We start from the raw sequence: 15,489 nt of genomic DNA, 5'->3' as shown, positions 1-15,489 counted from the left end.
GTCGCAGGGTCAATTGGCCGATCTAGTGTTGGTAGATGGCCGCACCCATTGCTCTCTGCAGTGGTGGAATCCACAAAATGTGTCCAAAGGGCGGCCTTTCATCGACCCTGTTCCACAGACCGTGCTAACAGCAGACGCATTGCTTACTAGTTGGGGTGCTCACCTACACAGTCACAATCCAAGGGTTGTGGAGTCTAAAGTACAAGGGTCTCCATATAAATCACCTGCAGCTACTCGCAGTGTTTCTTTCGCTCCGAGCTTTTAAAATTCCCCTCCTATGCAAAGCTGTCCTAGTCCGCACAGACATGACGGCTATGTACTATATACAGAAACAGGAAGGGACACACTCTATCTGTCACGCCTAGCACAAGCCATTTGGAAATGGGCTATACACCACAAGATTTATCTCCTGGCAGAACACCTTCCAGGAGTGAACAATCCGATTGCAGACTTTCTCAGCAGACAGACTGCAAATCCATGAGTGGGAACTTCACGCTCATTCTCCTCGCCTACTTTCAGGGGTGGGGTTTTCCTCACATAGACCTGTTCGCCACAGCTCAAAATGCCCAAGCTTCGCTGCCAGGTTACCATACCGTCTCCAATGGATGGACTGGTCCAGGATATTTGCCTACTCTTTTCCTCCTCTCCCACTCATTCCACTGGTAGTTTGGAATCTCAGGCAAGCATCCATCACTCTAATTCTCATAGCTCCAACATGGGCACGTCAACCCTGGTTCACCACCTTGCTGCAGCTCTCAGTGGTTCCACACCAAAAGCTGTATCTCCTCTCCAGTCTCCTCACTCTGAGCCATGGAGTAATCGGGCATGAGAATCCCAAAGAACTTAACCTGGCGATCTGCCTCCTGAAGTCATAGTTTGGTTCTTTACAATTACCACCAGACTATATGAATATCCTAAAAGAGGCAAGAAAGCCTACTACTAGGGCACGTTCTACAGCAAAATGGAAGTGATTTGTTATCTATTGTAACAATAGCAATCCTCTTGATGCTTCTGTGCAATATCCGTTACATTTACAGCAATCTGGATTAACGTACACATCCACTCGCTTCAATCTAGCAGCAGGAGCTGTGAACTTACAAAACAGAACACTTATCTCTCTTCTGAGTACGAGTGATTGAAGCCTTTATGGAAGGATTAAAAGTGATGCCACCAAAAGTCCCATCTGTACCAGCGTGGAACATTGTCCTCACAAGGCCCATGGGTTCACCATTTGAAATAATGCACAGGTGTCAATTACAATTCCTCTCATGGAAAGTTGCTTTCCTCGTAGCAATAAATTCACTAAGGAGACTTGGTGAACTCCAGAAATTAACTATACCAGAGCCCTTCTTTGAGCTTTACAAAGACAGAGTAGGTCTTCGAACCTATCCTACATTTCTCCCTAAAGTAGTTTCTGCTTTTCATATCAATCAGTTGAGTTACCTGTGTTTTTTCCTCAACCTGATTCTGTAGCAGAACGAGCTCTAAACACACTTGATGTTAGAGCTCTACAATATTGCGTGGAAAGAACAAAAGAAGTTCACAAAACAAAGCAGCTCTTTGTTGCTGTCTCTCCACCACCCAAAAGCAATCCCAATATCTAAATCGGGTATTGCAAGAGGAATTGTGAAATGTATACAGACATGTTATGTGTAAGCAAAAAGAACTTTGCTAATACCCCCTAGAGCGTGTTCCACTCAAAGTAGGGGCAACTATGGCCTTCTTAGTGAATATTTCCCTAGATAACATCAGTAAGGTAGCAACATGGTCTACACTGCACACATTCACGTAGGTTGATGCTGTGATACTCCTGTGATACCCAGTCTGGGGAGGTCTGGGGGGTAGATGCAGGTCATGTGCTTGGGCACGGATTGTCTCGAGGCTGACCTTTCGAGAGCTTGGTTTGGGAGTTGAGGTATTGCGAGGTCACGGAGTCCATAGCCCTTACCTTACATCTCTTTCCTCCCAGCCGACAGTCGCTCCCAGGTGCAGCGAGCGCGATACGAAGCCGCCAACTGGAAGTACAAATACGGCTACGAGATCCCCGTGGACATGCTGTGCAAGAGGATGGCCGACATCTCGCAGGTGTACACGCAGAACGCAGAGATGAGGCCTCTCGGCTGCTGTGAGTACTTGCGTGGCTCCGCCGGGGTGGAGGTTGAAGGGATGGGAAGAGGGGTGGGACGGGAGGAGGAAGGATAGACCTCTTTGGAAGGAGTGTGGGTTGGAGAGGGCTACTCGCCTTTACCAGGTGAAGGACGGGAGGAGGAAGGGCAGGTCTCTTGGGATGAAGTGTGGGTTGAGTGGTTAATAGAGGGCTACTAACCCGTACCATGTGAAGGACGGGAGGAGGAAGGGCAGGTCTCATGGGAAGAAGTGTGGGTTGAGTGGTTAGGAGAGGGCTACTAACCCGTACCGGGTGAAGGACGGGAGGAGGGAGGGCAGGTCTCATGGGAAGAAGTGTGGGTTGAGTGGTTAGGAGAGGGCTACTAACCCGTACCAGGTGAAGGACGGGAGGAGGAAGGGCAGGTCTCTTGGGAAGAAGTGTGGGTTGAGTGGTTAATAGAGGGCTACTAACCCGTACCATGTGAAGGACGGGAGGAGGAAGGGCAGGTCTCATGGGAAGAAGTGTGGGTTGAGTGGTTAGGAGAGGGCTACTAACCCGTACCGGGTGAAGGACGGGAGGAGGGAGGGCAGGTCTCATGGGAAGAAGTGTGGGTTGAGTGGTTAGGAGAGGGCTACTAACCCGTACCAGGTGAAGGACGGGAGGAGGAAGGGCAGGTCTCTTGGGAAGAAGTGTGGGTTGAGTGGTTAGGAGAGGGCTACTAACCCGTACCGGGTGAAGGACGGGAGGAGGGAGGGCAGGTCTCTTGGGAAGAAGTATGGGTTGAGTGATTAGGAGAGGGCTACTAACCTTTACCAGGTGAAGGACGGGAGGAGGAAGGGCAGGTCTCTTGGGAAGAAGTGTGGGTTGAGTGGTTAGGAGAGGGCTACTAACCGTTACCAGGTGAAGGACGGGAGGAGGAAGGGCAGGTCTCTTTGGAAGAAGTGTGGGTTGAGTGGTTAGGAGAGGGCTACTAACCCATACCAGGTGAAGGACACGAGAAGGAAGGGCAGGTCTCTTGGGAAGAAGTGTTGGTTGAGTGGTTAGGAGAGGGCTACTAACTCCTACCAGGTGTAGGACGCGAGGAGGAAGGGCAGGTCTCTTGGGAAGAAGTATGGGTTGAGTGATTAGGAGAGGGCTACTAACCTTTACCAGGTGATGGAAGGGCAGGTCTCTTGGGAAGGAGTACGGGTTAGGAGACGGCTACTAACCCGTACCAGGTGAAGGACAGGAGGAGGAAAGGCAGGTCTCTTGGGAAGGAGTGGGGGTTGAGTGGTCAGGAGAGGGCTACTATCCTGTACCAGGTGAAGGAAGGGCAGGTCTCATGGGAAGGAGTGCGGGTTAGGAGAGGGCTACTAACCTGTACCAGGTGCAGGATGGGAGGAGTAAAGATGGACCTCTTGGGAAGGAGTGTGGGTTGATTGATTTAGAGAGGACTACTAACCTGTACCAAGCGAAGGATAGGAGTAGGTTTTCATCCCAGGTAATGCTATCCTCGCTACTAGTTGCGTGACTTGTACGCCTTCACACTCAGTTTTGGGTCTGGCTGATTGTCGTTGGTCTGGCGTCTGTGTTCACGACTGCCGAACCCTGGTTCCATGAAGCATTGGCGTGAGCTGATGGTGACACTTTATCAGGCAGGAGGACCACGGTGTGTTTGTGAACACTGGGTGTAGGACGTGACTTGGAGGATGCCACCAGGTGCAGCCGGGTCATCGGACCAGGAGGTTGGAAGGGATGGTGGCGGAGCTTTGGATGCGGCTATGAAGCCGAGGTGTCTCGGGAGTTGTTTGGCAAGAAGTTTGTGTCGCAAGACGGGAGTAGAGCTGATTGCTTCATTGCAGGGGGTCTGTGTGACTTGAGAGGTGTTCATCTTTTTCTTGTCTCTCTGCAGGTATGATTCTCATAGGAGTGGACGAGGAGCACGGAGCCCAGGTCTACAAGTGTGACCCCGCCGGCTACTACTGTGGTTTCAAAGCCACTGCCGCCGGCGTAAAACAAACCGAGGCCACCAGCTTCTTGGAGAAGAAAGTGAAGAAGAAATACGACTGGAGCTTCGAGCAGACCGTGGAGGTGAGAGCAGGAGCAAGGCTAAAGTGTGGACCCGGGCCTTCGACAAGTGTGCTCCACCTCCCTTGTCCTCCCCCGCCCCCACCTCCCCAGCTGGCGGCAAGTGTGTGCCCCCCCTTGCAAGTGTGCCTCCCCAGATCCTCCCCCTGGGCTCCCTGGCTGGCAGCCAGCAAGTGTGTGCCCCCCCTTGCAAGTGTGCCTCCCCTACTCCCCCCGGGCTCCCTGGCTGGCAGCAAGTGTGTGCCTTCCTACCCCCAAACCCCCACACACACGGCTTGCGGCAAGTGCGTGGTCCGGCGTCGGCAAGTATATCCCTCTTCGGGGATGGGGGTGCAGCTAGTGGCTGGGGGCATGACTCGCGGGGTAACACAATAAAAGAGAAAAATTACAACACTTACCTTGCCTCTGCTCCTTGATCCTGCTCTCCTCGTGGGACAGGAAGCCAGGCTTAAATGACCAATAACTCTGCAATGCAGCATTGTGATTGGTAAGCACCAGGCTCCCCCGACCAATAACAACGATGCAATGCAGCGTTGTGATTGGTAAGCACCGGGCTCCCCCGACCAATAACAACGATGCAATGCAGCATTGTGATTGGTAAGCACCAGGCTCCCCCGACCAATAACAACGATGCAATGCAGCATTGTGATTGGTAAGCACCAGGCTCCCCCGACCAATAACAACGATGCAATGCAGCGTTGTGATTGGTAAGCACCGGGCTCCCCCGACCAATAACAACGATGCAATGCAGCATTGTGATTGGTAAGCACCAGGCTCCCCCGACCAATAACAACGATGCAATGCAGCATTGTGATTGGTAAGCACCAGGCTCCCCCGACCAATAACAACGATGCAATGCAGCGTTGTGATTGGTAAGCACCGGGCTCCCCCGACCAATAACAACGATGCAATGCAGCATTGTGATTGGTAAGCACCAGGCTCCCCCGACCAATAACAACGATGCAATGCAGCATTGTGATTGGTAAGCACCAGGCTCCCCCGACCAATAATAACGGTGCAGTGCAGCGTTGTGATTGGTTTTGAACGTCCCACCATAACGCTCAAAACCCATTGGGGAATGGGGATTACTCTTAAGGTGACCGCAAGATGACTGGCCACTAGTCGATCTCCCCCATACTGTTGTACTAACTGCGCTCGGCAATGTTGGGGTTTCGGTACTTTGCTATTGGTAGTTAATGATATATTGTAAAAGCCAAAAGTTAATATTGACTAGTTCCATCACACAATGAACTCTCTGCTGAATTGCTGAGCCTATGCGCCAAGGATGAAGGGTAATGGTATGGACTATATCCTGTGCTATAAATTGCTCCTGCCTGAAATTTATACTATCTGTAAACTGGTGCATTTGTGTCCGTGAAATGATGGGTTTTTCTTGGTACTGTATTTTCCTATTAAATAAATCGATAAATACAATTTACATTAATTAGTTTTTTTTAAATCAGGGATTGGGGGCGTGGGTTTGTTCTCAACGCAGGCTGTAATGCGGCCTGCAAGGTGAACGGAGAAAATGTGCATGACTGGTTTGGGTTGCCTGAGAGGGCCGACTCAGCAGTCATTGCGCACTTAAAAGTGGGTAAACCCCTCCTCCCCGGCCCTGCTCCATGAGCAGAACAGCCTGCCCGCAAAGGAAACATGAAGTGATAACTCATTATTATCATTTTATATTTCCTTTCCTCTGCTCAAAAGCAGTGAGGCAACACTCCTCTGCGGAGGAGCCGCCACTGGGTGCAGCTTCCTTTCTTCATGGGGCCTTTAGGGGGAATTGGAATTGTAGACATTTTCTGTCCTGGGCAGGTGAAGCGGGGAGTCTGGTCCGTTCGTGGCGAGGTGGCAGCACCCTCTGCCTTTAGTGAGCACGACTGCCCCCGTCTCTGTGTGCAGACTGCCCCCCCATCTCTGTGCGCAGACTGCCCCCCCCATCTCTGTGCGCAGACTGCCCCCCCCATCTCTGTGCGCAGACTGCCCCCCCATCTCTGTGCGCAGACTGCCCCCCCATCTCTGTGCGCAGACTGCCCCCCCATCTCTGTGCGCAGACTGCCCCCCCATCTCTGTGCGCAGACTGCCCCCCCATCTCTGTGCGCAGACTGCCCCCCCATCTCTGTGCGCAGACTGCCCCCCCCATCTCTGTGCGCAGACTGCCCCCCCCATCTCTGTGCGCAGACTGCCCCCCCCCATCTCTGTGCGCAGACTGCCCCCCCCCATCTCTGTGCGCAGACTGCCCCCCCCCATCTCTGTGCGCAGACTGCCCCCCCCCCATCTCTGTGCGCAGACTGCCCCCCCCCCATCTCTGTGCGCAGACTGCCCCCCCCCCATCTCTGTGCGCAGACTGCCCCCCCCCATCTCTGTGCGCAGACTGCCCCCCCCCATCTCTGTGCGCAGACTGCCCCCCCATCTCTGTGCGCAGACTGCCCCCCCCCATCTCTGTGCGCAGACTGCCCCCCCCCATCTCTGTGCGCAGACTGCCCCCCCCCATCTCTGTGCGCAGACTGCCCCCCCCCATCTCTGTGCGCAGACTGCCCCCCCCCATCTCTGTGCGCAGACTGCCCCCCCCCATCTCTGTGCGCAGACTGCCCCCCCCCATCTCTGTGCGCAGACTGCCCCCCCCCATCTCTGTGCGCAGACTGCCCCCCCATCTCTGTGCGCAGACTGCCCCCTCTGCTTGCCCCGCCCCCCTGTGAGGCTCCTCCTCTTCTCGCAGGGGGGGGGGGTGCACGCACTGCTGTACTGTACACTTTGTTCCTTCTGTGTTTTCGCTTCCTCCTCTTCACACGTCCATGCAGTGGAAGTCCCCAGGAAGTGCACAAGTGCAGTGGTGACGTCAGCAGCCTGCCTGACTGCATTCTGCCTGTGGGGTGAGCACAGTGCATGCCCTGCTGCTGTGCCTGGTAAAGCTCCTAGCAAGAACGACAGTTGATGGACAGATGCAGAACAATGTCATACATTCAAACATTCACCCCAGTACAGAGATCTGGGCCTAAATCCATCGTTTTGTTGCTCACCATGCCATTCCAGTTTGGACCCAGCCGTATGCAAATCAGTCTTGACCCTGTGACTCATGAGAACAGTCCAGCCCGAACTGCCAGCTACTCAGAAGTGGGTCATGTGCTCTCCATGCCACTGGAGTCAAGCTATCCAGGCTGATGAGGGCAGAAAGCCCGAAACCGGTCCCAGGGTGCTTGTTTGCAGTCCAGGGAGGACCTGGCCTGGCAGTTCGGGCTGGACTGTTCCCATGAGGCACAGGGTCAAGGCTGATTTGCATATGGCTGGGTTCAAACTGGAATGGCATGGTACAGATACACACCGACCCCAAACCGACCCTCAGAGGCACCCTCATCTACAGACCCCCGGGACCACGCACACAATTCAGTGAAGACATCGCAGACTTCATCAGCCCGCACGCCCTAACCTCCTCAGACTACATCCTCCTAGGGGACCTCAACTTCCACCTGGAGAACAACAACGACAGAAACACCACCACCCTGCTGGACAACCTCGCCAACCTCGGACTCAAGCAACTTGTGAACACCCCCACCCACTACGCCGGCCACACGCTTGACCCAGTCTTCTCCGCCAGCAAGCATATCTCCTCCAGCCACTCCACCGGACTTCACTGGACCGATCACAGCTGCGTCCACTTCAGCTTCAGAAGAAACACGACCCTCCACCACCCACAACAGGCGCCTCGCTGGAGCTGGAGCAAGATCACCGCCGAGCAGCTCACCACCTCCCTCAGCCAGAACCCGCCCGCCAGCACAACAGACCCCAACGAAGCAGCCAGCAACCTCACACAGTCGCTGACCGCCTGCGCCGACGACCTCGCACCACTAAAGAACCCTCCCAACAGACCCGGCAGCAAGAAAACCCCCTGGTTCACGGACAAACTCAAGGACTCCAAGAAGAATTGCCGCACCCTCGAAAGCCTGGCACCACGACCAGACCACAGACAGCATGACCGCCCTCAAGCACGCCACCCGCAAGCACCACCAGCTGATCCGCACCACCAAGAAGACAGCATTCAAAGAACGACTGGACAACAACGCACACGACAGCAAGGAACTCTTCAGCATCATCAAAGAGCTCTCCAACCCCAGCGCCGGAAACAACGACATCACTCCGTCGCAAGACCTCTGCAACTCTCGCCTCGTTCTTCCACCGCAAGATCGCGACATACACAACAGCTTCGGCGCACCAACCACGCACCCAACCATCGAACCAACGCCCCCCACCACCACCCTCTGCAACTGGACCCCGGTCAGCACCGAAGACACCACCTGCACGATGAACACCATCCTCTCCGGATCACCTACCGACCCTTGCCCCCACCACGTCTTCAACAAGGCCGACTCCATCATCGCACCCCATCTACGGGACATCAACACCTCCTTCCACACCGCCACCTTCCCGGAGAGCTGGAAGCACGCCGAGCTCAGCGCCCTCCTGAAGAAACCAACAGCGGACCCCACCGACCTCAAGAACTTCCGCCCCATCTCGCTCCTCCCTTTTCCTGCCAAAGTCATCGAGAAGCCCGTCAACAGACAGCTCGCCGCCTTCCTCGAGACGAATGGATCCCTCGACCCCTCGCATTCCGGTTTCCGAGCCAACCAAAGCACCGAGACCGCCCTGATCGCAGCCACCGATGACATCAGATCCCTGCTCGACAACGGAGAAACAGCAGCCCTCATCCTCCTGTACCTCTCCGCAGCGTTCGATACTGTCTGCCACCGCACCCTAGTACAGCGCATCAGCAACATCGGAATCCAAGAGAAGGCACTGGAGTGGATCATCTCGTTCCTCGCCGGAAGAACCCATAGAGTCCGCCTCCCCCCGTTCAGATTCGAGGCCACCAAAGTCATTTGCGGCGTACCACACGGATCATCACTCCGCCCAACCCTCTTCAACGTCTACATGAGCCCCCTCGCAGCCATCGCACGACAACACAACCTCAACATCATCTCCTACGCCGACGACACGCAGCTGATCCTCTCCCTCACCAACAACCCCGCCACCGCCAGAACCAGCCTATACGAAGGGATGAAAGACGTCGCCGAGTGGATGAAGAACAGCCGCCTGAAACTGAACTCGGACAAGACGGAAGTCCTCATCCTGGGATCATCGCCCTCCGCTTGGGACGATTCCTGGTGGCCCCCTGCCCTGGGCTCCACTCCCAAGCCAATGGACCACGCACGCAACCTGGGCTTCATTCTGGACTCCTCCCTCTCGATGACCAGACAAGTCAACGCCGTCTCCTCGTCGTGCTTCAGCACCCTGCGCATGCTCCCTAAGATCTTCCGCTGGATCCCCACCGAGACCAGGAAGACGGTCACCCAGGCACTCGTCACCAGCCAACTGGACTACGGGAACACCCTCTACGCCGGAACCACAGCCAAACTGCAGAAAAGACTCCAACGCATCCAGAACGCCTCCGCACGACTCATCCTGGACATCCCCCGACACAACCACATCTCCGGACACCTGAGAGACCTGCACTGGCTCCCCGTCAGCAAGAGGATCACGTTCAGACTCCTCACCCACGCACACAAGACTCTCCACAACATGGGCCCCAGGTACCTCAACGACCGCCTGACCTTCTATACGCCCACCTGCCAGCTACGATCGACCAGCCTCGCCCTCGCCGCCGTTCCACACATCTGAAGAGCCACCATGGGAGGAAGATCCTTCTACCACCTGGCAGCCAAAACTTGGAACTCCCTCCCCATCCACCTCCGCCTGACCCAAGACCCCCTCTGCTTCAGGAAGCAACTCAAGACATGGCTGTTCGTGCAGTAACGTATCCCCGTCACCCCCCCGCGCCTTGAGATCCTTCGGGTGAGTAGCGCGCTATACAAATGTCATGATTGATTGATTAAATGACATGGTGAGCAACAAAACAATGGATTTAAGCCCAGATCTCTGTACTGGGGTGAATGTATGACATTGTTCTGCATTCTGTCCATCTTTGCATTTGGTAAAGCTCCTAGCGGCAGCATATAGTGCCACATAAGGTCTTCTGGCTGACGTCGGATGTCATAGCGCTTGTCTGAGGCGCTGTCCTGGTTTATAGCGCCATGAACCTCGCGGTTTCTTTTAGTGTCTCTTTTGTACAGCTCACAGCTGCTTTCCTTGGCGCACGGCCCGGGCTGTGCGTCTGGGCGCTAGGAGGCCCAATCTTCTTCCCTGGTTGGAAGCCGCGCCCGTGCGTGTCCGAGGTGGCACCGTCCCCCGTGCAGGCCTCGTCACCGGGGCAGCCCCCTCCACCCTCCTGCGGCAGGGAGGGTGCCCTGCAGGTGAGGCCACGGGGTTCACTCAGGTGTGAGTTCACAGGCGTCTCACGCTGCCCCGGGGCCTCAGGGCGGACAGTGTGTCCGAGGTGGCAGCCCCGTCCACCCTCCTGCGGCGGCGGGCGGCAGGGAGGGTGCGGGGGTTGACTCGGGTGCCTCCCGCTGCCAGGTCCAGGTGCCCATGTGGCCCCCGGGCGCACCGTGCCCGGACCCACAGCCGGGGCGCTTGTAGGGCTGGCGGTCAAGAGTCATGTCTGCCACCACTCTAAGCACGTTTGCCCCTCCTGTCTGCTGGGCACACCCACCCTGGGGAGGGCCCCCAGTGCCTCACCCGGCTCCTGAGCCGGGCACACACGCGCCCTGCGGGGTGGGTGTAAGCCTGTTCACACAGCTGCCCTGGGGGTAACTGGAGTTAACCCAGCGGAAGACGAATGATGCCGCGAGGAGCAGATATCATGAGGTGGCTCCGGGCGCCTGATGCCGCTCTCGAGTACTTTGCTTCTTTTGTAGCGGGCACGGCTGCCCGAGGGTGCCCCGCGCTGGTGAGTGCTGAGCAGCAGTGCCCACCAGTGCACTGGAGGGGGGCGGCACGGCCTCCAAGGGGGGGGGGTCATCTTGCAGTGCTTGGGGGGCCGGCGGAGCTCGTCCCGCAGCCTCGGTACCAAGTGTGAGACCTTTTACTAGAGTAATCCAGCGTCTGTGAATAGACTGTCCGATGAGAGCCTGGGTGTGCACACTCCCGCAGTGAAAGGTGCACCTTTGGTCACCCCATACCCCAGAGTGTGTGAATAGGCGGTGTGTGCTGAGCCCGGGTGTGCACACTCCCGTAGTGAAAGGTGCACCTTTGTTCCCCACACCCCAGAGTGTGTGAATAGACAGTGTGCTAAGAGCCTGGGTGTGCACATTCCCGTAGTGAAAGGTGCACCTTTGTTCCCCCCCACACCCTAGAGTGTGTGAATAACCTGGGTGTGCACACTTCTGTAGTGAAAGGTGCGCCTTTGTTCCTCACACCCCAGAGTGTGTGAATAGACGGTGTGTGCTGAGCCCGGGTGTGCACACTCCCGTAGTGAAAGGTGCACCCAGAGTGTGTGAATAGACCGTGTGTGCTAAGAGCCTGGGTGTGCACACTCCTGTAGTGAAAGGTGCACCTTTGTTCCCCCCCCCCCCCCACACCCCAGAGTGTGTGAATAACCTGGGTGTGCACACTCCCGTAGTGAAATGTGCACCTTTGTACCAGAAACATCCCAGTGTGTGTGAAGACTGTGTGTGCTGAGCCCGGGTGTGCACACTCCTGTAGTGAAAGGTGCGCCTTTGTTCCTCACATCCCAGAGTGTGTGAATAGACGGTGTTAGACGGGGACCTGGAGGGTCGGCCGAGCACAAGGGGAGAGGCCTCCGGTGAGGGCCGTCTCCAGCGATCGTACAGACAAGTAACTTCCCCCCCCCACAGATGGACACCACACGAAGATCAGATTAACACCTTTTATGGGCAGTTCTTGAAGTAAGGTAGTACGATACAAGGAGGTCAGGACACGATGATCCTCTCAATTCTAGTCTCTAGTAGGGAAAAGGGGGTAGCGGGACAGTCTTGGTACCTACGGGTACTGGGGTGGAACGGCGGTAGCTCACAATCCTCGAGCTCGGCGTTTGGACGGATCGGACCGCGGCAGCGCCAGCAGGTCCCGAAGAGATCGTAGGTGGCAACGGGCCGCGGCAGCGCCAGCAGGTCCCAGCGAGGATGACGGTTACAACGGGCCGCGGCAGCGCCAGCAGGTCCCACGAGGATGAAGGTTACAACGGGCCGCGGCAGCGCCAGCAGGTCCCACGAGGATGAAGGTTGCAGAGGGCCGCGGCAGCGCCAGCAGGCAGGACAATAGTTCACAAGGCAGGGCTGCGGCAGCGCCAGCAGTCCGTCAAGGATGAGTTTGTCTCGGTGTCTCTCGACTCCAGGATACAACTGCCTTCCTGTTCTGGGGCTGCCTCAGTTATAGGTCTGGCGCTCTTTGATGTCCGGACCCTCGCTCTTGGAGGTCGGGAGGTCCGGGATGAGGGAGTCCAGACACCCAGCAGGGGGGTGGAGCCAGCGCCCGGGGAGGCTGGTGGCGATCGGCACCTGGCGGGAGAGAGCCATCGACACTTCTTACTCCCATTGACCCGCCAAGTGGTCCGTTCACCTCCTGGGTGGATGGTGGTGCCGGGATGTCGGGACCTGGCCAGGCCCGGGGTTGGGGTTGAGCTGAGGCCACGCGGCCTCGTGGCGCAGTGTCCAAGATGGCGGCTGGCCCGGGCAAGGGTGCTGACGGTGGCCCAGGCCAGGGACACAGGGATTCCCGGGAGCAGACGTCCCATGGGGGACGGGTTGCGGGTTGCTTCTGCGGGTAGTACCTGGAGGGCCGGTACCCGGGCCCTGTTATGTGGGGAGGGAGCGAGCCCTTTATGGGGCCTGTCCAACATGCGTCCCCCCCCCAGCTGAAGGCGGGGAGAGTCACCCATCCTCTTGGGGACTTTCCTCGTCGAGGCGGAAAAAGCGGGACAGGCCGTCCGCGTTGGCGTGGTCTTGACCAGGGCGATGCTCTACAGTGAAGTCCATCCCCTGCAGGGAGATGGACCACCGCAATAGTTTGGGATTCTCCCCCCGCATTTGCATTAGCCATTGCAGGGGGCGATCTGTTTGTACCCGGAAGTGGGTTCCGAAGAGGTAAGGCCGGAGCTTCTTGAGGGCCCACACTACAGCGAAGGCCTCCTGCTCAATAGTGCTCCAGCGCTGTTCTCGGGGCAGTAGGCGTCTGCTGATGAAGGCCACTGGTTGGTCGACTCCCTCGGGGTTCAGTTGGGAGAGGACGGCCCCAATACCATGGTCGGAGGCATCGGTCTGAACGATGAACTCGCGGCTGTAGTCGGGGGCCTGGAGCACAGGAGCGGTGCACATGGCGGCCTTCAGCTTCTCGAAGGCCGCTTGACAGTCGGAAGTCCAGTTGACTCTTTTTGGGTGGTTCTTCGACGTGAGTTCCGTGAGGGGCCCCACAATGCTGCCATAGTCCTTCACGAACCGCCGCTAGTATCCTGTGAGCCCCAGAAAGGCTCGTACCTCGGTTTGTGTTTCGGGGGGTTGCCAGGACTGAATGGCAGCTACCTTGAGTTGAAGGGGGGCCACCAGACCGCTCCCCACTTGGTGTCCGAGGTAGGTCACGGACCCCTGGCCGATTTGGCACTTGCTGGCCTTGATTGTGAGGCCGGCCTGTTGGAGGGCCTGCAGGACCTCTCGGAGGTGGTCTGTCCAGTGGCGGCTGTATACCGCGATGTCGTCCAGGTAGGCGGCGCTGAATTCTTCGAGGCCCGCCAATACCTGGTTCACCAGTCTTTGAAAAGTGGCTGGAGCGTTTTTCATGCCGAATGGCATCACTCTGAAATGGTAGTGCCCATCCGGGGTGGAGAAAGCGGAACGTTCTTGGGCCCGGGGGGTGAGGCCGATCTGCCAGTAGCCCGCTGTCAGGTCGAAGATGCTTAGGTAGCGGGCTGCCCCCATGCGGTCGACTAGTTCATCTGCTCGGGGGATAGGGTGAGCGTCGGTTCGGATGACCGCGTTCAGACCCTGATAGTCGATGCAGAATCGGAGCTCAGGTGGGGTGCCCGGGGCCACGGCCTTGGGGACCAGGACGACCGGGCTGGCCCAGGGACTGTCCGAAGGTTCAATGACTCCGAGGGCGAGCATCTTGGAGACTTCTTCTTGGATGCAGGTACGTACCCGATCCGGTACTCGGTACGCCCGGTGTCGGACAGGAGGACTGTCCCCAGTGTCCACGTCGTGCAGGCACCAGGAGGTGACTCCGGGTGTGAGAGAAAACAGGTCTGCGACCGGCAGCAGGAGGGCCCGACAATCTTGACGCTGCTCCGGGGTCAGGGCCTCGGAGAGTCGGACCCCGTCCACCGAACCATCTCTTTCACGGGTCCTCAGTAGGTCAGGGAGGGGCTCGGAGTCTCCCTCTGCGCCACTGTCGGTAGCCATCAGCAGGCTGAGTTCTGAGCGCGCGAAGTGTGGTTTGAGTCTGTTGGCGTGGAGAACCCGGAGGGGGTTCCTGGGGGACTCCAGGTCGATGAGATAGGTGACGGGGCTCTTGCGCTCGATCACCTTGAAGGGCCCCGTCCATTTGTCCTGCAAGGCACACGGTTCGATGGGGGACATCACCCATACCTGCTGACCCGGTTCAAACTCGATGGAGGAGGCATGTTGATCGTACCACTTCTTCATGTCCTCTTGACTGGCCTCAAGATTGGCTTTGGTGATCTCCCTGAATCGCCGGGTCTGATTGCGGAGGGTCAGGAGGTACTTGTAGATGTCTGGAGGGGTTTTTAGGGGGGCCATTTCCCATTCCTCCTTCACTAGGCTGAGAGGCCCGCGAACGGGGTGTCCGTACAGGAGTTCGAAGGGGCTGAAGCCGAGGGACTTCTGGGGGACTTCTCGGTAGGTGAAGAGGAGGCACGGTAGTAGCACGTCCCACTGGCGGCGTAGGGGTTCTTCTAGCCCCATGATCATCCCCTTGAGAGTGCGGTTGAACCGCTCAACCAGTCCGTTTCCCTGGGGGTGATAGGGGGTGGTGAATCGGTAAGTGACCCCGCACTGCTGCCAGAGGGATTTCACATACTTTGAAATAAAGTTCGTACCCCTGTCGCTGACGACTTCCCGGGGGAAGCCCACTCGAGAAAAGATCCCCATTAAGGCTCGACCCACTACTGGGGCTGTTATAGTCCGAAGGGGGACCGCCTCAGGATAGCGGGTGGCGTGGTCCACCAGGACCAGGATGAAGCGATGCCCTTGTGCTGTTCGGGGGTCCAGGGGCCCCACAATGTCTATTCCCACCCTTTCGAACGGGGTGGTCACCACGGGGAATGGTTGTAGGGGTGCCTTGAGTTTGCGGCCGCTCTTCCCGCTGGCCTGGCAGGTCGGGCAGGACCGGCAGTGGTTGGAGACGTCATTTCTCATTTTTGGCCAAAAAAAGTGAGTCACCAGGCGGTGGTA

The 15,489-nt window shown here is 57.2% G+C and overlaps 1 protein-coding gene across 1 annotated transcript in view; it reads left to right on the top strand.

The window, feature by feature from the left end:
* Nucleotides 1-15,489, top strand: part of PSMA6 (proteasome 20S subunit alpha 6) — a 91,547-nt gene that overhangs the window by 60,952 nt on the left and 15,106 nt on the right. Inside the window, exons 4-5 of the mRNA XM_078659365.1 lie at nt 1,970-2,125; nt 3,999-4,177. Of these exons, the coding sequence (XP_078515491.1) occupies nt 1,970-2,125; nt 3,999-4,177 (335 nt within the window). The remainder of the gene's footprint in view (nt 1-1,969; nt 2,126-3,998; nt 4,178-15,489) is intronic.

The sequence above is a fragment of the Lissotriton helveticus genome, chromosome 9, assembly GCF_964261635.1.
Source record: "Lissotriton helveticus chromosome 9, aLisHel1.1, whole genome shotgun sequence".
Classification (NCBI taxonomy): domain Eukaryota; kingdom Metazoa; phylum Chordata; class Amphibia; order Caudata; family Salamandridae; genus Lissotriton; species Lissotriton helveticus.
This window is presented reverse-complemented; position numbering and strand designations above follow the sequence as displayed.